This window comes from Ovis canadensis, chromosome 10 (assembly GCF_042477335.2).
Source record: "Ovis canadensis isolate MfBH-ARS-UI-01 breed Bighorn chromosome 10, ARS-UI_OviCan_v2, whole genome shotgun sequence".
Lineage (NCBI taxonomy): Eukaryota > Metazoa > Chordata > Mammalia > Artiodactyla > Bovidae > Ovis > Ovis canadensis.
Genome location: NC_091254.1, coordinates 44,118,503 through 44,145,617, shown reverse-complemented (window position 1 = coordinate 44,145,617; position 27,115 = coordinate 44,118,503). Strand labels below are relative to the sequence as shown.

The 27,115-nt window shown below is 46.8% G+C and overlaps 1 protein-coding gene across 1 annotated transcript in view; it reads left to right on the top strand.

The window, feature by feature from the left end:
* Positions 1-24,053, top strand: part of LOC138446781 (cilia- and flagella-associated protein 337-like) — a 31,974-nt gene extending 7,921 nt beyond the window's left edge. The window contains exons 3-12 of the mRNA XM_069602121.1: positions 581-735; positions 2,663-2,765; positions 6,074-6,180; positions 6,262-6,345; positions 7,779-7,920; positions 9,729-9,788; positions 14,363-14,528; positions 21,356-21,457; positions 23,484-23,533; positions 23,889-24,053. Of these exons, the coding sequence (XP_069458222.1) occupies positions 581-735; positions 2,663-2,765; positions 6,074-6,180; positions 6,262-6,345; positions 7,779-7,920; positions 9,729-9,788; positions 14,363-14,528; positions 21,356-21,457; positions 23,484-23,533; positions 23,889-24,053 (1,134 nt within the window). The remainder of the gene's footprint in view (positions 1-580; positions 736-2,662; positions 2,766-6,073; positions 6,181-6,261; positions 6,346-7,778; positions 7,921-9,728; positions 9,789-14,362; positions 14,529-21,355; positions 21,458-23,483; positions 23,534-23,888) is intronic.
* The last annotated feature ends 3,062 nt before the right edge of the window (positions 24,054-27,115 follow it).

Sequence of the window (27,115 nt, the reverse complement as noted above, 5' to 3'; positions counted from 1 at the left end):
ACAATTCTATAAGGCAAATGCTACTATTATTCTCCCCATTTTACAGATAAAGAAACTGAGGGAAAGAAAATGTAGTTATTTGTCCAACACCACACAGTGATTAGGCAGTACAGCTGGGATTCCAACCCAGGGACGGGGGGTTACGCTCTCCTCCAATAGTTACCCTGAGGTTTCTTGCCTGTGTCCTCCAGGGATGGGTTTTAAGGACCAATAGGAAGAAATGGGGGCATATCTTGGGTGCAGCAGTAGCTCTGAGCCACAGATCAGACCCATAGTGTGAGCTCCCACCAAGGAAGCTGTGTCTATGGAAGAGAAGCATCTCCTAGTAGGAAAGTAGAGCTCAACTCTGGGGAGTTTAGCTGCAGTTGCCGGGCAGCTTCATCCTGGCAGAAGGGCTCAGGACCTCGGTCCCCACTTCCTGCTTCCTTAGACAACTACTTTTCCTTTGGGGGTGTGTGAGAAGGGGCAATGCGTGAACTTTGCATGAGCCTAAGAGATCCCCCAAAAGGTGACAGCTTTGGAATCCCAGCAAAACAGGCTAGTCAAGAGCTCTGATCACTTTTTCTCATTTCCTCCTCAGATCTGGGATCTGGAGACCAACAGCTGCTTGTTCACTGCCTCCTCCAAAGCCAGCGGCATTCGGGGTGAGCCTGGGGCCTGCCTCTACCTCCCCAGTCCCAGAGCCCTGTATGTGGCCACTCCTAGCACTCCTGCACCTGCGGCTGAGGTAGGAGGGTGTCCTCTGGGCCCTGGCAGTCAGCTCTCAGAAGGTCCGGCAGAGCTCAGTGCAGCTGTGTAGGACCTTCTACCTAACAATCCAGAGCTAAGGACTCTGTGGGAGCCCCCGGCTGTACGCCCCACACCCTAGAGCACAGTGTATATCTGGTGAGCTCTCCCTAACATGCCCACTGGTAACTCTGACACCACCTCCCTATATCATCCTGAAGACTGAAATCCACCCCTTGAGCCTATTCCGCCCATCAGCCCACCCCCATAGGAAACTGTCCTGCAAACCCCAGGGCTGCTTACTCAGTCCTAAGGCATCAGCCTACTTGTAGTCCCACGGTCCTGCAGTGCCCACACCCGAAACCCCTGTCCCTCAAGCAGGGCAGCCACTCGAAGACACAGAGGGCACTGCCCGGTCATCACTCCAGCCAGGCCTGGAAGGCAGGCTCTTCACTCAAGAGGCCGAAACAACCAGCTGAAACACGGGAGCATCTCTCAGTCCACCTGCTGTTTGTTCTACATGGTATTGCTGGGTGGAACAAACAGCCTGCTGGGTTGATTTTTTTTGGAACAGTGTCTAAAATTCCAGCTCACAGCAAAAATAGCCTCTTCTCTAGCACCAACACTTGAATGCCAGATACTGTCTGCCGGTCCCTGCTCCATCTCTGGGGAGCTTGTGATGTTGACCTGGTCAGCCAAAAGCCTCCTGCGGTCTCGTCTGTGACGTGTGGAGACTCTGCTCCCCAAAGTTCTAATCGTCCTTATGCCAAGCCCTGCGTTGCCCGCACTGAGACTCTTCCAGCACTAAGTCTGAGGTTTCGGGTCCCCCGAATCTCTGTGAGTGGCCCAGGCTTGGGGCTGACCGTCGCAGGGCACTGAGGAGAGTGAAGGCTGGTGACCAACGTTCGGTTCTTCAGCATCCACTGCATGCCAGCCTTTCACCTCCTTCCCCACACTTTTTCCTCACAAAGTTTCTATAAAGGATTCCATTTTACAGATGAGGCGATGAGTGCAAAAGGATTGGGTGGCTTAAGAGGCGAAGTCCAAGGACACAGGCGAGCCCTGTGCCCATGGGTGCCAGTGGGAGGCACTCTGCAGGGCCTCCCAGGATCTGGCCTGGCCTTGTCCCTGCTGTGAGGGAAAAGCACTGCCATTCAGGCTTGGGGACTCAGAATGGGATGATACAGTTTGTTTGTGGGAAGATGTGTGTTAATAGGGAAGAAGTTCCACCTTGCAGTTTCATGAAGTCACACTCCTTCTTGCCCCATCAAGGAGACATGGCATCAGTTCTCATGGTTAGTGGCTGCTCCTCATTGCAGACCCATCAGGTTACGTGAGGTCCTGGGCTAAGGGCATCACGTCGGCCCTCTTTGTCCATGGGTGCTGCATCAGCACATTCAACCAACTGGAGATGGAAGAAAAAAATTATTTTAATTCCAGAAGTTTCCAAAAAGCAAAAGGACCCCCAAAGTTGAATTTGCCACATGTGGCAACTATATACGTAGCATTTAAACTGCATTGGTTTTTATAAGTAATTTGGAGGTGTTTTAAAGTGTATAAAAGAATGCGCATGGGTTATATGCAAATATTGTGCCATTTTACATAAGGGACTCAAGAACCTGTGGATTTTGGTGTTCTTGGGGGTCCTCAAACTAATCCCCCCCCTCAGATACTGAGGGATGATGACTATATATACGGTTTCTCATTTAATCCTCAAAACAATGCTTTAAAGTAGATACCGTCATCCCTATTTAATAGATCATAAAAGTAGAGTTTTGAGCAGCTGAGTGACTTGCCCAAGGTCACAGACCCATCATTTGAGTTCAAGACCATCCTCTTAATCAAAGCAGTCGACGTTTCGTCCCGGGTATGCATGTTGTGCCCTTGATTCAAGTTTTCATCCTCTTTCTCTCTCTCTCTGCTTTTCATGAACAAGCTGTCCCCATGAGTCTCACTCAGTGGTTTCCCACAAGGAGTCCGGGGTATGCTGCCGGGACAACCCCACATTCAGGCAGGTGGTCAGCTGTTCAGAAGCATCTGTAAGTGTCAAGTGTTAGTCTCTTTAGATGTGCTTGCAAGCACGGCGCCACTGTCCTCACCTTCACAGGCCAATCTGTCTCTAGAAGTGAAAATGAGAGATTTGAGTCTGCTCTGCTGACCACCTGTAGTGTTTGGACACTCTTCTGTGAATGCTCACAGGGATGGAAGAGCCCACAGATTCTGCAGGGGTTTACAGTGTGAGCTATTTGGAAGGACAGTCTGTCTGGTCCTATGGAATGGTTAAGACTTCATGGCAATGCTCTTGTGTGGTATGGGATGATCAATGTACCCCTAACCCACTGCAACTCTAGTCTGAGAATGAGGGTTCAGAGCTTGCTGTCTACTTCCCCTCTCACCAGGGCTCATGAGGACCCCGCCGGCCCCCTCCTGGAGGACCTGCACAGTGGCTGGCCCACAGGAGGGGCCATAATCAGTAATCACTGCTCCTTGAGCAAGGAACTAGAGCAGGGAAACACAGACATCCCACAACTTGTGTTTTTCTGTCCTTGAGGCAATGGGAAGGCACATCCCAAGTACACTGGTGCTGCTGGAATGTTCTGAAATCTTCTAATATTAGTTCAATCACTTACTTTATTACTGACCTGGGCTCCAGCATTGCAAGTGAGTGTCCCTGGCAGTGTGGCCGTGACCTCTCCCCTCATTCCTGCCAGAGCCTGGTGCACCCTGTCTTTAGGATTTATAGCATCAGGAGCATCAGAGCCTGGACACATCCTCTTCCTGTTCACACTCACTTCAGCTGCACTCCCGACATCTCTTCTTGCTGAGCTTCTGCTCCAGAGATTAGTGGTCACCATGGTCTTATTAAGTACCAAAAGAAGCAGATTACCTGCTCTCTTGGGCAAACATTTTTTATGATGACTCAGTATCAGTTCACCTCAAAGAAAGTGGGTTCCTGCATAGTTTGAGTTCAAACTTACAGAGAAGCATTTATCCTCCAGATTTGACTCCCAGGAAGTCAGCCTTATCACCCTTCTCAGCATTCTGCACATTCCTGCCCCTGGCTCTATGCAAACTTTTCCCGTCTCCACCCTGGAATTTCCTTCTTCCTGCTCTTTTCCTACACACACCTAAGCAACCCTTCAAGGTCCAGCTCAAGTCCTGTCTCCACCCGGGAAAATTTGCCTTCTCCACCCTGACTTGTGCGGGCACCTCCCTCTTCCTGATCACCCACTGAGCCTTCTGTACGGTGTCCTGCTCTGTTTCATGTGTGTGAGCCTCACCTCTAAACAGTTGCTTCAGGTGTTTGAGGGCAGGAATTAAAGCACCTATGTTCCCCTCTTCTTTCCTTCTTAATCTGTCAAAACCCTTCTTATTCTTCAAGGCACAGCTCAGATACCAGCCCCGGTAACAGTCCTAGATCCCCTCCCACATCCAGGCAGAATGAATGGCTCCATCAGCATTTGGGCTCCTAATTCTATGCTAACACAGTCTGCCTCCCTCGGTGGCATTATACTGATATGCAAGTCTCCCCCAGTGGTGGGTGGTAAGTAGAGGTTAAGTTGAGATATAAATACTCTACAGTTATAACTGTATGTATTAGGCATATGCTGGTAATCAATCAATCAATCAATCAATCAATCAATTCAGTCACTGAGTCCTGTCTGACTCATTGCAACCGCATCAACTGCAGGACACCAGGCCTCCCTGTCCATCACCAACTCCCAGAGTCCCAAACCCATGTCCACTGAGTCAGCGATGCCATCCAACCATCCCACCCTTTGTCGTCTCCTTCTCCTCCTGCCCTCAATCTTTCCCAGCATCAGAGTCTTTTCCAGTGAGTTAGCTCTTCACATCAGGTTGTCAAAGTATTGGAGTTTCAGCTCCAACAACAGTCCTTCCAATGAATACCCAGGACTGATGTCCTTTATTTGGACTGGTTGGATCTCCTTGCAGTAGTAAATACCCCTATACTTACTGAATTAAATTATTGATTTAAGTATTTGCTCACCTTGCAAATCTGTTGCTGTGTGAAATCTTTGTAGCATAGTCATCACAATCCATGACATCTAGACTTCATTGCCCAAGATCTTGACAAGACCTGAATTTATGAATACCACTATATCACATTGTATTCATTCTTTTGTATAAACTGAGCACTGCTGTTGCTACTGCTGCTGCCAAGTCGCTTCAGTCGTGTCCGACTCTGTGCGGCCCCAGAGACGGCAGCCCACCAGGCTCCCCCGTTCCTGCGATTCTCCAGGCAAGAACACTGGAGTGGGTTGCCATTTCCTTCTCCAGTGCATGAAAGTGAAAAGTGAAAGTGAAGTCGCTCAGTCGTGTCCGACTCTGTGCAACCCCATGGACTGCAGCCTAGCAGGCTCCCCCGTCCCTGGGATTCTCCAGTCCATAGAAATCATGGGCTTCCTTGGCGGTCCAATGGTTAGGACTCTGCTTCCACTGCAGGGGGCACCCGGTCAATCTCTGGTCTGGGAACTAAGATCCCACCATGCCATGGCACAGCCAAAAAAATTTTTTTTTCTAATTTTAAAGATGATTTCATTCAAAGAGTGCTCAAGAGATGGGGCAAAAAGAAAATAACTGCAAGACTGGAACAAGCTGGACTGAGCAAAGCTTTAAAGCTGAGGGTTTATATATCCTTCCCAGAAAATGTGTCATCTTTCCTATTCAGCTTTGCTTTGGTGGTAAATAAATTTGGCTGCTCAAAATTCAATTCACACCTGTCTTCTCTGAGTTATATGGTCAGGAGATTTTTATCCAATGCCTCTAAATTTTCTGATCTTCTCTGTCAGTACTGTAGACTGAACTGTGTTCCCCTCAAATGCATGTGTTAAAGTCCTAATGCTCGGTACCTCAGAATATGGTTGTATTTGGAGACAGTCTTTAGAGAGGTCATCATGTTAAACTGAGGCTGTGAGGATAAGCCCTAATCCAATCTGACTGGTGTTCTTATAACGAGAGGAAATTTACACACATAAAGAGATGCTGGGGTGCAGAGGCACAGAGGAAAGACCACGTGAGGACTCAGTGAGAAGGTGGCTGTCCACAAGCCGAGCAGAGAGGCCTCGAAAGAGACCAAACCCTGCTGGCAACTTGATCTTGGACTGTGAGAAAATACATCTGCTATTTATAGCCCCAGTCTATAGTATTTTGTTATGGCAGCCCTAGCTAACGAACACGCTCAGGTAAGCCAACTTGTATTAAAAGTACAGAAACCTTCAGAGTAAACGCTTATCTTTCATATCTATGACACTAGACCTCTAAATGTAAATTCTCTCTAATTTGATAGCCAGTGGCTCCAGCTACTTTTTTAAACTTCCTGTTACAGGTGGTGAAAGTATGGGACTTTGAAACGGGAAGACTGTTGTCTGGATTTACTGGGGCTCATGGCAATGCTGGAATCACCTGTCTGGCCTCCGACTCCAGTGGAAGAAGGTGTGTGTTTTCGTCAGAATCTCCTACTGTCAGGCAGGATGACCCCTGACTTGTGTCCTGATGGAGGGTTCTGCTTTTTAGGCTGATTACTGGGGGCAGAGACGGCTGTCTGAAAATACGGAGCTACAACAGTGGGCAATGTCTGCACACTCTGAAACACAGTGAGTCACCTCCTACCAAGGGTCCCCATAAAATAATGGCACACATTAGGCATTTGGGGCAAATACAGGAGAAATCAAATGAGACAGAGTCTAGGATACATGCATGTTAGATCCCTTCTCTCTCGTATTTCGTTGCCACTGACTCTGAACTCCTGGGCAGGAGGGACATACTTCACATCTATATTTGTGCCCCCATCTATAGCCTATGCATTTGTTCCCTCGCTGCCTGGTATAGCCCTGAATTCTTTAAAAAGTTTAACCTGGGACTTCCATGGCAGTCTAGTGGTTAAGACTTTGCCTTCCATTGCAGGGTGTGTAAGTTCCATCACTTGTCAGGGGGTTAAGATCCCACATGCCTCATAACCAAAAACCCAAAACATGAAACAGAAGCAATATTGTAACAAATTCAACAAATGCTCTAAAAACAGCCAGGCTCCTCTGTCTATGGGATTTCCCAGGCAAGCAAACTGAAGTGGGTTGTCATTCCCTTCTCCAGGGGATCTTCCCAACCCAGGAATTGAACCCAGGTCCCCTGCATTACAGACAGATTCTTTATCCATGAGCTACAAGAAAAGCAACCCACCCCTGCCCCCCCAAAAAAAACTTTAAAATATTAAATTTTTCTAAACATTTTAAATATCACGTAAGTCAAACATCACAAAGTCTAGATGAACTTGAAGGTGAAGGTGAAGTCGCTCAGTCGTGTCCGACTCTTTGCGACGCCATGGACTGTAACCTACTAGGCTTCTCCATCCATGGGATTCTCCAGGCAAGAATACTGGAGTGGATTGCCATTTCCTTCTCCAAGGAAGTTACATTCAGCTTGAATATAAGAGAGACAACTTTCAATATTTGGTTGAGTATCATTTTTGACACAACCTTTGTCCTAGGGAAGGATACTAAAGATAGTAAAGGGAATTTTCCAGAAGGAAATGTGTCAAAGAATTACCCAAACTGTGGTTGCTCCCCGATGGCAGTTTAGGCAACTCGTCTCTTCCAGAATACTGGAAACAATTCTCTTCACATTTTGATAATGGTTTAGAGGTAGAGACAGGAAACAGTGCGACTTCCACCAAATGCTTTATCTAGGAATAAGTCACAAACTAGAGTAGCTAAATTCAGCAGCCAGAAGTCAAAGAATAAAAATCCAATAAATTCCCTCCTGAACATGAAAGTGTTAAAAAGCAGTGCTTGGTCCACTTCTATTTGCGTCCTCGCCTCCATGGTTCAGCCAGGCTCTCGGGACTGGGTCATCCTCAGAAAGGCAGCTGCTCATGGAACAGACCTTGGGAACAACAGAGTATCCTGTTTCTGTTCCTAATCCTTTAGGAGCCAGTTAAAAAACTGACCCTCATTTACCAAATCATCTTTTATCTCGCTCTTCATAAAAAAAAAAAGAAGAGGTGACCTTCTTGCTCTCTTCATTTGCCACATGAGCACGGCAAAATCAAGCCACAGTGCTGATTCCACGCAAAAATTAAGCATGAATGATAAGCTTGAGCATCCAAATATAACCATCTGTTATTGTTCTGGGTGTATCATAGCAGTTGGATGGGAGAGAAGAAGAGATGTGTACTTTGTACGTGAAATGTACAGAATTATGATGTTTCAAAACCGTGCTTCACACTGATATGCCTCTCCCCACCCCCACGCCCTGCTGAATCTTTTCTCTCTAAAAACAGATTTTGGAGAAATTCTTTATACCTCTTTCTGGTATAAGCCAAGCAGTGATACAGAAAAAAGTGTTTCCTCTTTCCTTCTCTCTCCCTTTTCTCCCCATCTTTCCTCCCTCCTTCCCTTTAAAAAACTTCACTTTTTCTCCTTTGGTCTCTTTAGTTCTTTTTTGTGGGAAGAAGTGTAATGTCACGACATCCAGTTCTGATGTGTGGGGGTTTGCCCGGCAAGCCATTCTCCAACACCAGCTGGTACCCTGCGGTTCTGACCCTGTCTGCCTGGGGAGAGCATCAGATCCCATGAGGCAGAGCTCACTCTTCCAAGACACAAGACTCCTGCCCCTCCGCTTCAGACACCATTTGCAAGTCAGTCCAATTGACTATAGACTAGAAGGCCCAACAACCACCCCCCTTGGATTATTTTAATTTTCTCAAGCATCACACAGAACTTACAGAAATACTTAGCTTCATGGATTATCATCTTACTACAAATGGACACAACTCTGGGACAGTCAGGTGAAAGAGATGAGACAGTGAGGTTGGGAAAGGGCAAGGAGCCTCTATGGTCTCACCACTCAAGAAACTGCAAGGTTTTAGCAACTCTGTCCCAGAATGTGGACAAAGCCCAAACAGATATTTCTAATTATAAATCATGATATCACAAAGTACTGGGTATAAAAGCTCTGGGACAGAGAGGGCATCTCCGGGGATCCAAACCAGACTAGCCCTGACAGCTGCAGCTCCTCACACCCTGCTGGTCTTCTCACCCTTTGTGCAGGTGGCTGTGCTCCCCTCTCCAGGCAGGGGCTTCCAGCTTCATTTCTAATACCCTCACCCCTAACTGAGGGTTAACCAGACTGTCAACACTTTGGCTCTTTAAATTCTTCCTTCTCTCTCCCATCTTTTCCTTATTCCCTGTGAAAGTGTTAGTAAGTCGATCGTGTCTGACTCTTTGCAACCCCATGGACTGTATCCTGCCAGACTCCCCTGTCCATGGAATTCTCCAGGCAAGAATGCTGGAGTGGGTTATCATTTCTTTCTTTGTGCCCCAGTCCGTCCCTGAATGAGAAGAGGAAATAAATGCCATCTATAAACATCTCTGTGGGAAAAAAAAGTTATTTTTTATGACTTACAGTTGGGAAAGGGAATTAAGAGACAGGGGAAGATGAAAATTCTGACTTAAAACTGCATTTTAAATCCACCTGTGGCACTTTATTTCCCTTGCTTGCTATGCCGATGGTTCTGGATTTCCAAAGTCTTTAAACATTGTAAGTTCTTTATTCATTTGAAAATACGCTGTATTTCACAGCCTAAGCCCAGCATCCTCAGATGATCTGCAACATAACTACCTGAGAGTTCTCGGCATTGAATTCACCCTTTGCTATTATAGATTCCTGAGCTGATGGCTTTTGTTTTTAGCTCAGGCAATGGCTATGGGTCTTATTATGGAGGTGAAGCTATGCAGACCATCCAAGGAGAGCTTGTCAGTTGGCATATGATTTGCTGAAATGCAATCACCCAAACGTCAGGCGTGGATTGCTTTTTATTCCCACTAGCACTAGGGGAATTTGCTTTGACATTTCGAAAATCTACGTCACTGGTGGAGTGAGGGGTATGGTTGTAAAGTGTGCCAGCACCTCTCTCTGAAGCTGTGAGTGTGTTGGCAGCTCATTTTACTGCTGGTACAACGTCTCCTATTTGGCTTTGGATGCAGGACACACCGTGTGACTTTCATCACTTCCAGAAGCCACAGCCACACTGGCAAGATGACTTCGTGAGCCCTGGTCCACTGTCCGACTCTCAACCCAAACAGTGGCACTTGATGGGGATGTCATTCCCTCCAGAGGCTCACCCTGAGTCCCCTGGGCCTGCCGAGGGTGGTCACAGCATCTCAAGAGCCTCCGATGTGGTGAGATTCATGATTGGGTCCCGGTAGAGCCAGGAGCCCTGAGCTCCAGGCAGCTGCTTCTGCTCCACAGGAGTGATGGCCTGTGCTGTTTGGGGCATGAGGCCTAGGAGCAAGTCTACACAGCTCTACTTGAATTCATCCTGGAGTCCTATTGTGCAAGAATGGCAATCCAGGACCTGCTGGGAATGACTTTCTTCAAGGAAGCATCCACTTCCTGCTTCTGCTCCAGTGCAAAACCATAAGCATTCACCGTGCCATCCTTGGGCGGCCAGGGAACCTAAGCAATGACGTTCCTGCTGCCCCATGGCTTGTTAGGGACCCAGAACCAGGGAACGTCTTATAATTCTTATTAGCACTTAAACTGCCCCCAACCTTCTACAGCTTCCCAGAGCCAAATGATCTCCCTCAAAACTGTCTGGATTCATGTTGTTGTGGTAAAACAAAGACCGATACAACATTGTAAAACATCCTCCAATTAAAAATAAATTTAACAAAATGTCTGTATGTCAAGCCATTAAGACAAGTATTAAAAAAAGAAGGTCACTGTGCACAAGCATTTCCCACCAGCCAACCCCACCTTATGCCCTGTAAATATTCCAAAAGGCACAAGTCACTAGAATACAAAGTCATGAAGACAGACCTCGTCTGCCTTTCTCCATTGTATTCCCAGGATGTAGCTCAGTGCCTAGCTTATATTAATAGGCTTTCATTCAACCAACATATGTCAAACATGCACCCAGCCTGTGCTGGTCACTGAGCTTGCAGTGATGAGCAAAGTGGTCATCACGTGGTCACTGCCTTTATGAAGTTTGCAGATGAGTGATTATTAAGTGAAAGCACAGAGTTTGCACAAAATGTCCCCAGGAAAGCCACAGCCATTGTAAGGGCAGAAATCACGCAAGAGTCAGGGAAGTATTCAGTTCAGTTCAGTCGCTCAGTCGTGTCCGACTCTTTGTGACCCCATGAATCACACCACGCCAGGCCTCCCTGTCCATCAGCAACTCCCGGAGTTCACTCAGACTCACGTCCATCGAGTCAGTGATGCCATCCAGCCATCTCATCCTCTGTCGTCCCCTTCTCCTCCTGCCCCCAATCCCTCCCAGCATCAGAGTCTTTTCCAATGAGTCAACTCTTCACATGAGATGGCCAAAGTACTGGAGCTTCAGCTTTAGCATCATTCCTACCAAAGAAATCCCAGGGCTGATCTCCTTCAGAATGGACTGGTTGGATCTCCTTGCAGTCCAAGGGACTCTCAAGAGTCTTCTCCAACACCACAGTTCAAAAGCATCAATTCTTCGGCGCTCAGCCTTCTTCACAGTCCAACTCTCACATCCATACATGACCACTGGAAAAACCATAGCCTTGACTAGACGGACCTTAGTCAGCAAATTAATGTCTCTGCTTTTGAATATTCTATCTAGGTTGATCGTAGCTTTCCTTCCAAGGAGTAAGCGTCTTTTAATTTCATGGCTGCAATCACCACCTGCAGTGATTTTGGAGCTCAAAAAAATAAAGTCTGACACTGTTTCCACTGTTTCCCCATCTATTTCCCATGAAGTGATGGGACCGGATGCCATGATCTTCGTTTTCTGAATGTTGAGCTTTAAGCCAACTTTTTCACTCTCCACTTTCACTTTCATCAAGAGGCTTTTTAGTTCCTCTTCACTTTCTGCCTTAAGGGTGGTGTCATCTGCATATCTGAGGTTACTGATGTTTCTCCTGGCAATCTTGATTCCAGCTTGTGCTTCTTCCAGCCCAGCGTTTCTCATGATGTACTCTGCATAGAAGTTAAATAAGCAGGGTGACAATATACAGCCTTGAGGTACTCCTTTTCCTATTTGGAACCAGTCTGTTGTTCCATGTCCAGTTCTAACTGTTGCTTCCTGACCTTTCTCAAGAGGCAGGTCAGGTGGTCTGGTATTCCTATCTCTCTCAGAATTTTCCACAGTTTATTGTGATCCACACAGTCAAAGACATTGGCATAGTCAATAAAGCAGAAATAGATGTTTTTCTGGAACTCTCTTGCTTTTTCGATGATCCAGTGGATGTTGGCAATTTGATCTCTGGTTCCTCTGCCTTTTCTAAAACCAGCTTGAACATCAGGAAGTTCATGGTTTACGTATTGCTGAAGCCTGGCTTGGAGAATTTTGAGCATTACTTTACTAGCATGTGAGATGAGTGCCATTGTGCGGTAGTTTGAGCATTCTTTGGCATTGCCTTTCTTTGGGATTGGAATGAAAACTGACCTTTTCCAGTCCTGTGGCCACTGCTGAGTTTTCCAAATTTGCTGGCATATTGAGTGCAGCACTTTCACAGCATCATCTTTCAGGATTTGAAACAGCTCAACTGGAATCCCATCACCTCCACTAGCTTTGTTCGTAGTGATGCTTTCAAAGGCCCACCTGACTTCACATTCCAGGAAGTCTGGTTCTAGATGAGTGATCACACCATCGTGATTATCCAGGTCGTGAAGATCTATTTTGTACAGTTCTTCTGTGTATTCTTGCCACCTCTTCTTAATATCTTCTGCTTCTGTTAGGTCCAGACCATTTCTGTCCTTTATAGAGCCCATCTTTGTATGAAATGTTCCCTTGGTATCTCTAATTTTCTTGAAGAGATCTCTAGTCTTTCCCATTCTGTTCTTTTCCTCTATTTCTTTGCACTGATCGCTGAAGAAGGCTTTCTTATCTCTTCTTGCTATTCTTTGGAATTCTGCATTCAGATGCTTATATCTTTCCTTTTCTCCTTTGCTTTTCGCTTCTCTTCTTTTCACAGCTATTTGTAAGGCCTCCCTAGACAGCCATTTTGCTTTTTTGCATTGTTTTTCCATGGGGATGGTCTTGATCCCTGTCTCCTGTACAATGTCACGAACCTCATTCCATAGTTCATCAGGCACTCTATCTATCAGATCTAGGCCCTGAAATCTATTTCTCACTTCCACTGTATAATCATAAGGGATTTGATTTAGGTCATACCTGAATGGTCTAGCGGTTTTCCCTACTTTCTTCAATTTGAGTCTGAATTTGGTAATAAGGAGTTCATCCAAATATTTCTTCATTCAGTTATCAATTCTTTCAGCCCCTACTTATCAAGCACTGACATAGTGCCATCCTTTGTGGGTAGGCACACAGGATACAAACATGAATAAAGTGTGATTCCCAGCCCAGGGTCTCACAGACTGGAAAGGAGATAAAGTAAGGAAGTAATCATTATATGATGTGACGGATGATGTAATAACGTATGAAATACTAGAGAAACTCAGAGATGGGAACTACCAATTTTGCTTTAACATCATGGAGGATATTAAAAGATTACTAGGATTTTTCTGGGAGGCCAAGTAGGAAAAGGCAGTCTGGATGGGGGAGATGGGGAGAGGGCTGTCTGGAAGCAGGAGAAGCATGTTGTCTGGAAGGACTATGAATAGTCTGAGGGGCTGGCGATTCAGGTTCAGGAGGGAAATGAGACTGGAAGTTAAACCAGAGCCTGAAAGCCATCCAAGGCATGTAAACTGCATTCCACAAGTAGTGGGGACCGTGGAGGGAGAATCTCCAGACACCAGTGCTCACAGACCTCAGCAGGAGGTGAGATTTGGAGGCAGACTGTCGGGAGGAGAAAGCCATTGACTTTCTCTCCAACTGTCCTTCCCACCACCTTCCCAGCTGCTTTCAGGCAGAAGGGACGTCTTAGCTGATAACAGAGAGGTCCTCAAGGGACACTCTGCGAGAAGCACATGAAGACAAGGGAGAAAGAATATTCTTTACAGCCCCAGGAGAAGTTCTCTTCACAAGGGAACTGCACCCCAGGGAGAAAGTTTTAACTTTCAACCTTCAGCTGGAGAATAGGCAGGCACTCTTGGAGCTCTGCAGCTCTGGTCTAGAAAACAAAAACATTTTTGTTGTGTGTCTTGTCTCTCTTAGGCACGCGTATACCCGAATCCTCCTTTCAAGGAGAGTAGGGAATTCCAGTTCCTAAGGGCACTAGTAGGCCACAATGGGGGGCAGAGGGGAGCCCCGGAGGAACTGAGCTGAAGGACTCTACACCTTGGAATTTAGACCTGGGGCTCGCGGGAGGCCAGACCCCCTTGGCCAGTGCTTGGGTTCCATTGTCACATTCCCATCAACGTTTCAGCCCCAAAGAGGGCTCCTTGCAAAGAGCCTCCTTCCTAGCACTGAGGGTGGTAAGGGAGCTAACGGAAGTAGCGCTTCCCCGGGGAAGGTGATGAAACTGACTCGGGAGGATGCAGCTCCTCTCTGGCTGGTCTGTGAGCGTTGCCCCGACCCCCTGGGCTGAGCCACCAGGTTCCAGGAGGAGGAACCCCTGGAGGGGTAACCGCAGGAGGAACCCCTCTTCCTCCTCTGTCCAGGTGTCAAATGCAGGCAAGTGAGCTGTAGGTGACTGGGGATTGGGTTTCTGACTCTGTCCCCTTCTCTCTTTCTTAGAACCATGGGCACAAGGAAAACATCCTCTGTGTGGCTCATTGTCCACCTTCTCTCCTCGCCACCTCCAGTTACAATGGGGAGATTATCATCCGGAATATCATCTCAGGCCGCGTGTACAGAAAGCTGAATTCCCCCAGCTCCTCTGACGGCACAGAAGATAGCGAAGGTAGGGGTGGCCTCCGTGGCCACTCTGCATGGGCCCGGCAGGCTCAGGCTCCTGGCAAGTTGTCTAAAGGGAGCTCGTCTCTGGAATGCTTCCCAGTTATAATGGAGTGGCCTGGTTTCAGGTCTTAACTTGTGAGATGGAGATTTTCAGAGCTGGGGAAGGCAGGAGCGGCGGGGGGAGCTTGAGAGTTCAGCTAGCTCAGTACACATCCCCAGGCACCTGTCCATCAGAGCGCATCTCACGCACACCTGAAACTAACATAACATTGTAAGTCAGTTAGGTGCTTGTGTGCTTCGGTCGTGTCCAACTCTTTGTGACCCCATGGACGGTAGCCTACCAATCACCTCTGTCCATGGGATACTCCAGGCAAGAATACTGGAGTGGGTTGCCATGTCCTCCTCCAGGAGATCTTCCCAACCCAGGGATCGAACCGGGGCCTCATATGTCTCCTGCATTGGCAGGTGGGTTCTTTACCACCAGCGCCACCTGGGAAGCCCCATTACTTGTATGCTACAAAACTCCCCACTGCCCCATTGCACTTTCCCAATTCTTCTGCACTGGTCCTAATTCTTCAAGGCTCTCTCTCTGTTGTCTGCTAATGTGATCATGGGGCCGTTCACTCACTTATTCATTCAAAGAATACAGACAAGTTCCTGCTATGTGCCAGGCCCAGTGCTAGGTCTTGGGCTGGTAATCGCATCCCTCTCTCCCCAGGAGTCCTGAGCCATGTGGAAAACACACGTGGGGAGATTCGCTTATCTATCAGTTCCATTGCTGGTGGTGCTGGACTGTAAAAGTGGCAGGAACCCAAAGCCACACAGGCAGCTTCTTACCACTGCTCTCTCCCCATGTCCAGAGTCCAGCTTCATCCTTCCCAAGTGGCCATCTGCAGATGCTCATCAGCCAACAGCCAGAGCTCCCACCCCTCACACCCACGGGTCCCAGCAGGGGAGACACAGACAGAAGTGCTGGGCATTTTTACATAAAACTGGGGAGTTCCTGCATCTCCAGAAGCCAAACCAGCCCACCCTTAGACAGCGATGACCCTCAGACTACGATCCCTGCTTTAGACATGTGATGACTTAGTAGCCAAGGAAAATGTCCAGTGGCTCCTTGGATCAGAAAATATATGTGAGCCTCTTCCATGGCCCACATGGGAGCCCATGGGAGATGTGTACCAGAGGCTGGAGAGAGATGTGAGCCCTGGTGCTGTACACACCAAGGGACTCACAGTCTAAATTCAGGCAGAAGATGTGATGCTCAACAGGTAAAATGAGGATAAAGCAATGCAGTCAGCCTGCTGTGCTTGAGAGGCGCTCCGGAGGGCAGTGGTTAGAAACCGAAACCTCTGGACGCCGTGAGATTAAAAAGAAATCCTTACCTGTAGATTTATGATCCTGTCTATTTCTAGGCCCTTTGCTGCATATAAAAAAAGACCCTTCTGTGAAGCTGTTTCTGAGAGTGCCTAAGAGTTTAAAAAATCTTTGGGGAAAAAGTGGTGGCATTTCCTTCTAAAGGTTTATTTTCTCTGCATTAAATTGAGAATTAAGTCACTGGCCAAGAATGCAGTGTTGACCTTTCAGCCAGCAGTTCTAATTTAAAACCCTCTTTGCAGCAGCATTTATTGCTTCAAGTTATGTGGCCATTGGTTTTTGAAAAACTTCTCTCCTCTCCAAAAATGCAAAAGCCAGCCCTAGTTCCTAATTATTCACATTTCAACAGTGCAAAAAAATGCACAAATTAGGTGGAAAGATGTGAAAGTTCCTGCAGCCTTCCAGAAAAGAGCAACACTGTCTCGGCCTGAAGGTCAAAACAAAGCACGGTGGTCCTTTTCACATGGGTTTGGTTAAGAGACTGCCCTCTTATTTGGAAAACCATCTGGACAAGTCTTCTGAAGTCATTCTCAGTGGAAAGGGGAGCTAAGAGAGAAAGGCAATTGTGTGAGCAAAGCTGATGAGCTGAAAATACATTCTTTCTGCCAACTTTTCTACATTTTAGCTTCATTCTCCCTTATGCAATATTGAGAATTGTTATGTCTTCTCCCACATCAAAGAGAAAGAATTTGAGAGTGAAAGAAAGAGACTAAGAGATTTCAGCCAGGCTAAAATCCAGGAAATCTGTGAGCTCTCTGGAAGGCTTTTTCTTCTCCTTTTCTTATTGTAGTAGAATACATGTGGGCTTCCCAAGTGGTGTTAGTGATAAAGAACGCGCCTGCCAGTGCAGGAGATATAAGAGACATGGGTTTGATCCCTGGGTCAGGAAGATCCCCTGGAAGAGGGCATAGCAACCCACTCCAGTATTCTTGCCTGGAGAATCCCTGCCAGATGAGCTTGGCAGGCTATAGTCCATGGGGTCGCAAAGAGTTGGACACAACTGAAGTGACTGACCACACGCGAAGAATATGCATAATACAATATATACCATCTTAACTATTTCTAAGTATACAGTTCAGTGGTTTTACATGCATTCATATTGCCATGCAATCATATTCTCCATCCTTCCCCATAAATTTTCTTGAAACTAAAGGTCTTTATCTATTACACAACACCTCTCCCTCCTCCCTTCTCTTCAACCCCTGGCAGCTACCGTTCTACTTTCTGCCTTTATAATTTTGATTACGCATGGAAATAGAATCATGCAGTGTTTGTCTTTTTGTGACTGGCTGATTTTCCTTAGCATAATGTCCTCAAAGTTCATCCATGTTGTAGCATATTGCTGTTTCCTTGCTTTTAAAGACTAAATAATATCCCGTCATTTATATGCGCCACAGTTTGCTTGCCCATTCATCCATTGATGGATCGATGGGTTGCTTCTACATTTTCGCTATTGTGGATAACATTGCTGTGAACATATTTGTACAAATATCTCTTCAAGATCCTGCTTTCAGTTTTTTGGGGGGTATATACCCAGAAGTAGAATTGCTGGGGAGAAAAAGTGAAGTGAAAGTTAAAGGTGCTCAGTCGTGTCCGGCTCTTTGCGACCCCATGAGCTATACAGTCTGTGGAATTCTCCAGACCAGAATGCTGGAGTGGGTGGCCAGCCGTTCCCTTCTCCAGGGGATCTTCCCACCCAGGGATTGACCCCAGGTCTCCCGCATTACAGGCAGAAAACTGGAAACTGAACTGCTGGATCACACAGCAATTCTATTTTGATATTCTGAGGACCCACCATAGTGTTTTCCCACACCGGCCCTGCCACTCCTCATCCCCACCGACAGTGTACAGGGCTCCAGTTTCTCCACATCCTGACCAACACTTGATGTTTTCCATTTCTTCGATAATAGTCATCCTAATGGATGTGAGGTGGTATCTCATTGTGGTCTTGTCCTTTCACCTGCTTATGGCTATTTTATATCTTTTTTTGGAAAGATGTCTGTTCAGGTTTTTTTGCCCTTTTTAAAAAATATATATTTAATTTATTTGGTTGCGTTGGGTCTTGGTTTCGTCATGCATGATCTTTCATTGTGGCACACAGACTCTCTAGCTGTGGCAGACGGGCTCCAGAGTGCACAGACTTCAGCAGTTACAGCATGTGCAGGCTTAGTTGCTCCAAGGCATGTGGGATCTTAGTTCCCCAACCAGGGCTTGAACCCACGTCCCCTGCTTTGCAAGGCAAATTCTTAATCACCAGACTACCAGAGAAACCACCCCCTCTGCCCATTTTTGAATCTGGTTTTCTTGTTGTTGCCTCTTAGAAGTCTTCTATATACTCTGGGTATTAGTTCATCACCAGACAAATGATCTGCTGATATTCTCTCCCATTCTGCAGGCTGTCTCTTTACTCTACAGATGGTGTCTTTTGATGCACAAAAGATCAGTGTTCCTGAAGTCCAATCTGTCTACACTTTTCTTTTGTTACCTATGTTTTTTGGTGGCATATCCAAAAAATTATTGCCATATTCAATGTCATGAGGCTTTTCTCCTATGTTTCCTTCTAAGAATTATCTTGTTCTAGGTCTTCCGTTTAGGTCCTTCATCCACTTTGAGTTAATTTTCACACATGGCAGTAGATAAGGGTCCAGACTTATTATTTTGCAGGTGGATATCCAGTTTTCTTGGCACCATTAGTGAAAAGACTGTCCTTTCCCCACTGAAAAGGGTCTTGACACCCTTGTCAAAAATCATTTGACCAAAAACCTGGGGGTTTATTTTTGGGGCTCTCTATTCTATTCCATTTTTCTACCCATCTGTTTTTATACCAGTACCACACTGTTTTGATGACTGTACTTTTTGTACAGTCAGTTTTGAAATCAGGAAGTATGAGTCCCCCCAGTTTTATTCTTGTTTTTCAAGATTGTTTTGCTTATTTGGAGGTCCCTTGAAATTCCATGTGAATTTTAAAATGAGTTTTTCTATTTCTGCCAAATATGTCTTTAGGATTTTGATAGAAATTGCACTGAATCTGTAGATCATTTGGTGGTGTACTCTCATTTTAACAATATTTTCTTCCAATTTATGAACATGGTACATGTCTCCATTTATATATGTCTTAATTTCTTTCAACAGGGTCTTGTAGCGTTCATTATACAAGTATTTCACCTCCTAGGTAAATTCCTGTGTTACTCTTAATGCTATTGAAAATGGAATTTTTTTCCTTATTTACTTTTCAGATTATTCCTTGGTCATGTATACAAATGCAACTGATTTTTGTGTGTGTTGACTTTGTATCCTGCTTCTTTGAGGAATTCATTTATTCGTTCTAAGAGACTAAGGTTTTTTACTTAGGAAACTAATAATATTTACTTCATCTGTAATTAATAATATTTATTATAACAAAACATTTAATATAATTTTAATAAAATAATATTTGAATAGCATTTAATAATAGAATTATAATGAACATAATAACAATATGTTAATAATCATATAAATGACATGTTTGATTTTATATGTCATTTTCCTGAGTGCTTTTAATGTTTTATCTCAGTGCTCACATTGACCCAGAGAGATAGGTGCTCTTGGACCCATTTTCACAGATGAGGAAACAGAGGCTAGACACTTAACTAATAGCCATTATAACCATTACCATTTGCTGAGTGTCCCTGTGTTCTGAGTACCTTGGGTTCAGTATCTCCATTCAGCCTTCACTGCAAAGACATGGAGCACGATTCCCATAGAGTCTCTAATTTTTTTTTTTTTTTAGAGTCTCTAATTTAATCTTCACTGAAACTTTGTGAAACAGGAAGTATTGTCTCCCTATCACAGGTGAAGAAAACAGGTTTAAGAAAGTGAAACGCTCCCCAAGCCCACACATGGGTAAGTGGGGAGGCGGCACATATGCCCATTTCCCAGGACTCTGAAGCTCCCTACCCAAGATGAAGTGGGCAAGTTAGGGGAGGTTATCCTTGCTGCCCCTCCCCCTACTCATCATGTTCCCTCCTGCCACCCTGTAAGTCAATTCCCCAAGAGCTGGTTAACCTGAGTGACCCTTAGCTCAATCACTGACTGTGTGTCCCAGGCACCAGGGAGGACACCATGTAGGTGGCCCTCCATCTGCCTCTGAGAACCTTCAGCTCCCCCAGGGACAACCTTCAGTCCCTCAAGGACAACCCTCAGCCCCCTAAGGACAAGCACAGAGCCCAATACCAAGGGCATGGGCTTTGGATACAAACACATCTGGGTTTGAATGTCAGCCCCTCAGCTGTATGACCTCAGGCAATGCAGTTCTTTCTAAACCATACTCTCACTGCTTGATAAAATCAAGAGATCAAGTCTAACTAGGGTTGTTGTGATTGCTGAATACGGTGGTGTTGAGAGGTGCTTAGTTCCAGGTCTGGCACAGAATGTGCTCTAGGTGGGTAATCCAGCTTGTGATCGTGGTCCACCTGAGGGTGGGCCTGAGTCTGCCACGTTCACTGTGGCTTCCCAAGTGCACAGCACAGCGCTGAGCTCAGAGTCAGGCCCGAACAAACGCTGCTGAACAATAGCTAGCCTGGGTCGTGGGTGTCCTGTGGCGCTGAGACAAGGGAGCAGCACCTCTTTATTTCACTCCAGCACCTACTCCATTGTTTACATGAGAACTTTCCTTTCACCTCCAGTCGAGGCAAGTCACCCCAGAGCCCACAGACGCAAGGAGGGTGAGATGAAGAAGCCCCTTGCCCATCTTCTAACACCCAAACAGCTATGTCTTTTGTGGTTCTTGGAGGTTTGCATCTAAGTAGGTCTGCAGGACTTATATGCAAGAGCAAATTTTGAGCTCTATGTGCTAAGCTCTTGGAGACATTGGAGATAAGTGGGGAAAAAGACAAATGTGAGCCCTGTGTTGATGGTGCTTCAAGTCCAGCAGGAGGAGCGGATGGTAAGGAAGTAGGGAGGTGGGTTTAGAAGTTATTCCAACACCCTGGGAGACAGTGGAGGACAGAGGAGCCTGGTGTGCTGCAGTCCATGGTGGGATAACAAAGAGTCGGACATGACTGAGCGACTGAACAGCAACTAATTCCCATCCAGGAATTCTAGAGAGTGGGGACCTCCTAGGAAATACCCATAGAGCTCCAGGCAAAGCCTCTGACTGCCCTACCATCTCTCTCAGCCCCTCCCTCAAGCCCTAACCAAGTTCCCCATACCTGACTCTCTGCAAAAGCCCTAGGGTCCTGGGGCAATGCAGGGGTACCCTGGATTGCCTTCACATCTGACTTTATCCCCCCAGCTAGGCTGGGCTGCTTCTCAACCAGCAAGGCCACCTGTGCTCTTGTGTATGCCTCGACCGCTTCAACCCAGGTCCAGGGGCAGCTCTGAGACTCTGGGGCCCCGGGGCAATCACCAGAGAGGACGAGAAGAGAGCTGGGAGCTGCATGGGGAGCACAACCAAAACCCTCTCCTTGTCTCTAGGCCCAGACGGAAGTGTCTCCTGCCTCGCCTTCCTCAAGACTCGGGCAGCCAACTTGGAATCAGCCTCCGCTTCGCTGATGGCCAACGGGCCCCGAGGTGAGAATGGTGCCCACACTGGCCGTCAGCTCGTCTCTAAGAAGTGGCCACTGCAGGCCCGGGTTCCAAGAGGAAGGACCCCCAGGCATTCGGGACTCACCAGGCACTCCCTGGCTGACTCAGCCTAGCCTTCCAGCTGGGAGAGGGCAGCTTCCTCCCAGTTGAGTCTCCCTGCCTGCTGTCTCCCCAAAAGCCCCTGGTGATTCCTGCAGGGACATAGGGCTCACAGGATGTCGTTCAGTGAGGTTAAATAAACATCAGATGTTTATTCAGCGAGGGAGGGGCAGACTGCCACAGCACCCACGGGAGGTCTGAGAGAAGAGCTGAGAATCATGTAATGCGGGTCAGCCTGCAGGGATGCAGTCTTACCCAGCCTGTTTGGCACCAGGGACTGGTTTTGTGGAAGACAGTTTTTCCATAGACTGGGAGGTAGGAGATGGTTTCGGGATGATTTATTGTGCAGTTTATTTCTATTATTGCTACATCAGCTCCATCAGGCATTAGATCCCGGAGGCTGGGGACTCCTGGGTAGAGGACATTTCCTGAGGCCGCCTCCGCCACTAACTAGCTTTGGTGATGTCACATAGATGACAGGACCTCTGGCTTCAGTGAACTGTAAGGAGTGGGCCAGTGTCCTGCTCCAAAGCACAGGAATTTTATTTTAAACAGTGAGTTAGAAGCCGCCGCCTGTGTTACTCTGATTGCAAGAGCCCGAATCCCAGGGCATTCGGTCGTTTGTAGTCTCCTCACTGGAGAAGGAGACCGCCTTCTGGCTCTGCTCGCAAGCCTCCTCCCGATGCCCGACCTTGGCCCAGCCCTGAAGCTTCTGGCCCCAGGCGCCCTCACCCTGGGCATCCCTCGCTTCTGCTTTACCTGTCAGCAGCACAGGACCCCCTCCCCTGAGAGAAGAGGAGGATCCCACAGTCTGTGATTTAGGGAGCTCCTAGGCAAAGATAGTATATTCAAAAGCAGAGACATTATTTTGCTGACTAAGGTCCGTCTAGTCAAGGCTATGGTTTTTCCAGTGGTCGTGTATGGATGTGAGAGTTGGACTGTGAAGAAGGCTGAGCGCCAAAGAATTGATGCGTTTGAACTGTGGGATTGGAGAAGACTCTTGAGAGTCCCTTGGACTGCAAGGAGATCCAGCCAGTCCATTCTGAAGGAGATCAGCCCTGGGATTTCTTTGGAAGGAATGATGCTAAAGCTGAAGCTCCAGTACGTTGGCCACCTCATGCAAAGAGTTGACTCATTGGAAAAGACTCTGATGCTGGGAGGGATTGGGGGCAGGAGGAGAAGGGGACGACGGAGGATGAGATGGCTAGATGGCATCACAGACTCGATGGACGTGAGTCTGTGTGAACTCCGGGAGATGGTGATGGACAGGGAGGCCTGGCGTGGTGTGATTCCTGGGGTCGCAAAGAGTCAGACACGACTGAGCCTACTGAACTGAACTGAACTGAACTGAACTGAGGCGAAGAGGTATGCATGGGGTTCCCACTTCACAGGCTTGCTGTGAACACCTACCGGCAAAGCACTCAAGAATTGTGACTGACAGACCAAAGGAGGTCCCAGAGAATTCCTTTGACTAGGCAAGTCCCACAATGTGTTTAAAAGATGTGCCTACACACACAAGTGCCTGTGTACACACATACGCACACACATTAATTGTTGCCATAGCACAAACTTCCATATCTCGCCTCCACAGCCCAAAGAAGCCTCCTCTGTCAGGAAGGCTGCCTGGAATAGTGGAGAAGGGAGAGGCTATTGAGACATTTAATCCAAAGCCTCCAAGGGGGGCCCCTTCCCCGGATACACACAGATGGATCATTCAGCTGGTCAGATTAAGCCAAGCAGCCCAGGCACCACCCTGGAGTCCTGAGACTGCGGTGCCTCTCAACAGAGACTCCCAGACTCTGCCCGGGAGCTCCAGAACTGTAAAGCACCAACACCCAAGGGCCCTCCCTTCTGCTTCCCTCCTCCCAGGTTCTGTCACCGTCTGAGGCTGTTTGGTGGGGCCCGTCCCATTGCAAACTTTGCTCCTATAAGTTGGGTAGTGGGTTGGAAATAAGTTCCATACCTTATGTTTGGGTTGGCTTGTTTTTTGACACCTAAGTCGCTCGCTCAGTCATGTCTGACTCTTTGCGACCCCGTGGACTGTAGCTCACCAGGCTCCTCCATCCATGGGATTCTCCAGGCAAGAATACTGGCAAGGGTTGCCATTTTTGACACTAGCCTGTGTCAAAAAACTAGTGTCTCTCTCATCAAGGAGAATGTATTTCACTTGCTATTGTCTGACACGTAAGCTTTACCGCTGATGGACCATGTGTGTCTGTGTCTGTCTGTGATGGACGCTGTGTGTGTGTCTGTGTGTCTCTCTGTGATGGACCCTGTGTGTGTGTGTGTGTGTGTAAAGATCCCTGTGTGTATGTGTCTTCAGTCCACAGACAAAGCCCGGGTCAGCAGCATGGTGGTGACGGCGGGAGATGCCTGTGCTTACATGGGTGACCAGCACGGCATTGTGCACGTCTATGACATTGAGGAGCAGGGCCTGCAGGGACAGGAGCTGCAGCCTCCCACGAGTAGGCATGAGCTCTCCATGTGAGATGCTATGATGAGCATTGCTTCAGTTTTAGTTAAATATTAGATTAAATAAAATTTGATATTTTTCTAGAGAAAAATATTTTCATGAAAATATTCAGTATTGGCAAGGTGAGGGGAAAATGGCACTCACATGCTCTTGGATGGAGAGTGAGTTGGTATATACAGTCTGAAGGGCATAAAAGGCAAGTTGACAATGCACATTAAAGCTTTGAACCAGCAATTCTACTTCTAAGGATTTGGCCAAAAAAAAAGAGTAAGGAGCATAAACAAAGACTTAGTTATAACGTTGTGAATCAGCATATTGTTTATAAGAGAGGCAGAAGAAAATAATAGAGAAACCAAACTGTCCAGTGTAAGGGGAATAATTAAACATGTGATGGTATAGAATATAACATATTGAAATATCATTGAGTTATTGTGTAAGGATGCCATATATGAAAATGTATTTATAGGGAGACTATTCATGATAAAATTGTTCAGTGAAAAATTAGGTCACAAAACAATAATGCAACCCTTGTTAAAACGAAGACACACACGGAAGATTGAAAGTCTGGAGAAATAGACATCAAGGATGTAACAAATCCTTATCTCTTTGTACATGAGGTTTTGAAAAGTGAAAGTCACTCAGCTGTGTCCAGCTCTTTGTGACCCCATGGACTATACAGTCCACAGAATTCTTCAGGCAGGAATACTGGAGTGGGCAGCCTTTCCTTCTCCAGGGAATCTTCCCAATCCAGGGATTGTACCCAGGTCTCCCACAGGCAGATTATTTACCAGCTGAGCCACAAGGGAAGCCCACATTGAGGTTTTAGTTATGCTTTTCTTTTTTAAATATAAATTTATTTATTTTAATTGGAGGCTAATTACTTTACAATATTGTATTGGTTTTGCCATACATTGACATGAATCTGCCACGGGTGTACATGTGTTCCCCATCCTGAACCCCCCTCCCACCTCCCTCCCCATCCCATCCCCCTGGGTCATCCCAGTGCACCAGCCCTGAGCATCCTGTATCATGCATCAAACCTGGACTGGTGACTCGTTTCACATATGATAATATACATGTTTCAATGCCATTCTCCCAAATCATCCCACCCTCGCCCTCTCCCACAGAGTCCAAAAGATCATTCTATACATCTGTGTCTCTTTTGCTGTCTCGCATACAGGGTTATCTTCTTTTAATAAATGTGTCTTTCCTAATTTTTCTGGAGATATACTGCTTTGGTAATAACAGAATATGTTTAAAGTGTTAAAAGCCTTTCATACAGTTGTAGAAATGCTCATGTTTAGAAAAAAAATCAAGCAGCATGATAAAATATAAAATGAAAAGCAGTAGTTGTTTCTCTGACCTCCTCCATCACCCAGCCCGACTTTTCTGCATCCTAGCAACACTATTAATGAATTTCAATTTCCTTCCAGAAAGTTCCTATGCATATATATATATATACAAAATATATACAGGAGCACATACACACACACCCACGATACATACTTTCAGGACTCATTTTTTCATTTGTATCTTAGCCAGCTTTACATATAAGCATATTTAGGTATTTTTTTTTAGCATATTTGAATGGCTATAAAATATTTCATTAAATATATTTCTGTAAAGCCAATTTAGAGGCAAATATTCACCTGCCTCCCCTTATTCACTTTTTCCTGTTCCACCACAGGAGAAGTTTAAATGCTAAAGTGTGAGAAATTGGAATTTAGAAGTAAGAGTGATCGGCCTTGCATTGGTCTTTACTCTGAGTACTGGGAACATAGCTTTCGCCAGGCTGTATTAAAAATTATTTTTTATTACTTTCCCACTCTTGCAGCCTTACCAAACCCTAAGTGCTAAAGGAAACTATAGGGTGAGGACCTTGAACAGGCCCCATTTTATATGTATTTGGAGCTGGCATAGGGTCTTGCACATAGTAGATGCTTGATAAAAACTTGTATCAAAGTAATGTAGCAAGACCAACGACTTGTCACACCAGTGCCTCTCTTCCTGCTGGACGCTCATCCAGGTCTGACCCCAGCCTGCTGTGACTGTTGCGAGCATCTTGGTTCAGGCTGGGCCTCTCTCCCTGCTGGATGCTCATCCAGATATGACCCCAGCCTGCAGTGACCATGCGCAGCATCTAGCATTGGGCTGGGCCTCTCTCCCTGCTGGGCGCTCATCCAGCTCCGACCCCAGCCTGCAGTGACCGTTGCACAGCATCTAGCATTGGGCTGGGCCTCTCTCCCTGCTGGGCGCTCATCCAGCTCCGACCCCAGCCTGCAGTGACCGTTGCACAGCATCTAGCTTCAGGCTGGGCCTCTCTCCCTGCTGGGCGCTCATCCAGCTCCGACCCCAGCCTGCAGTGACCGTTGCACAGCATCTAGCTTCAGGCTGGGCCTCTCTCCCTGCTGGGCGCTCATCCAGCTCCGACCCCAGCCTGCAGTGACCGTTGCACAGCATCTAGCTTCAGGCTGGGCCTCTCTCCCTGCTGGGCGCTCATCCAGCTCCGACCCCAGCCTGCAGTGACCGTTGCACAGCATCTAGCTTCAGGCTGGGCCTCTCTCCCTGCTGGGCGCTCATCCAGCTCCGACCCCACCCTGCAGTGACCGTGCGCAGCATCTAGCTTCAGGGTGGGCCTCTCCCACCGCACTCAGCTGTGCTCTTTCCTCTGATTTAGACGTGAAATTCTGGCGGGCCCACATCAGCATGGTGAATCGTGAGTACCATCCATTTTAGAGTTTAAGAATGTATAACAGAGTCAAAATACTTTTCCCAGCTTTGAGTAAATGGGTTCTCTCAGAAGCCTTCTGAATTCATCAGAAGACAAGGACAGTACTATAATTCTGCTGCTGCTGTGAGGACTAGATGGTTATGTTCCCTACACAGAGTAAAGGAAGAGATCTGAAGCCATTTTTCTTATAAATGATGATTGTTTTCCTTGAATTGATCCACTATTTTAGTGTAAGTGTAGATGCTTAGTATGTTTAAGACTTTATTCACTGGAGTTAAAAGGAGTCAGTGCTGGCGTGGGGCCTGGACCCCGGTCAGAAGTTTCATTCCAACCTCTTGGTGTTCCC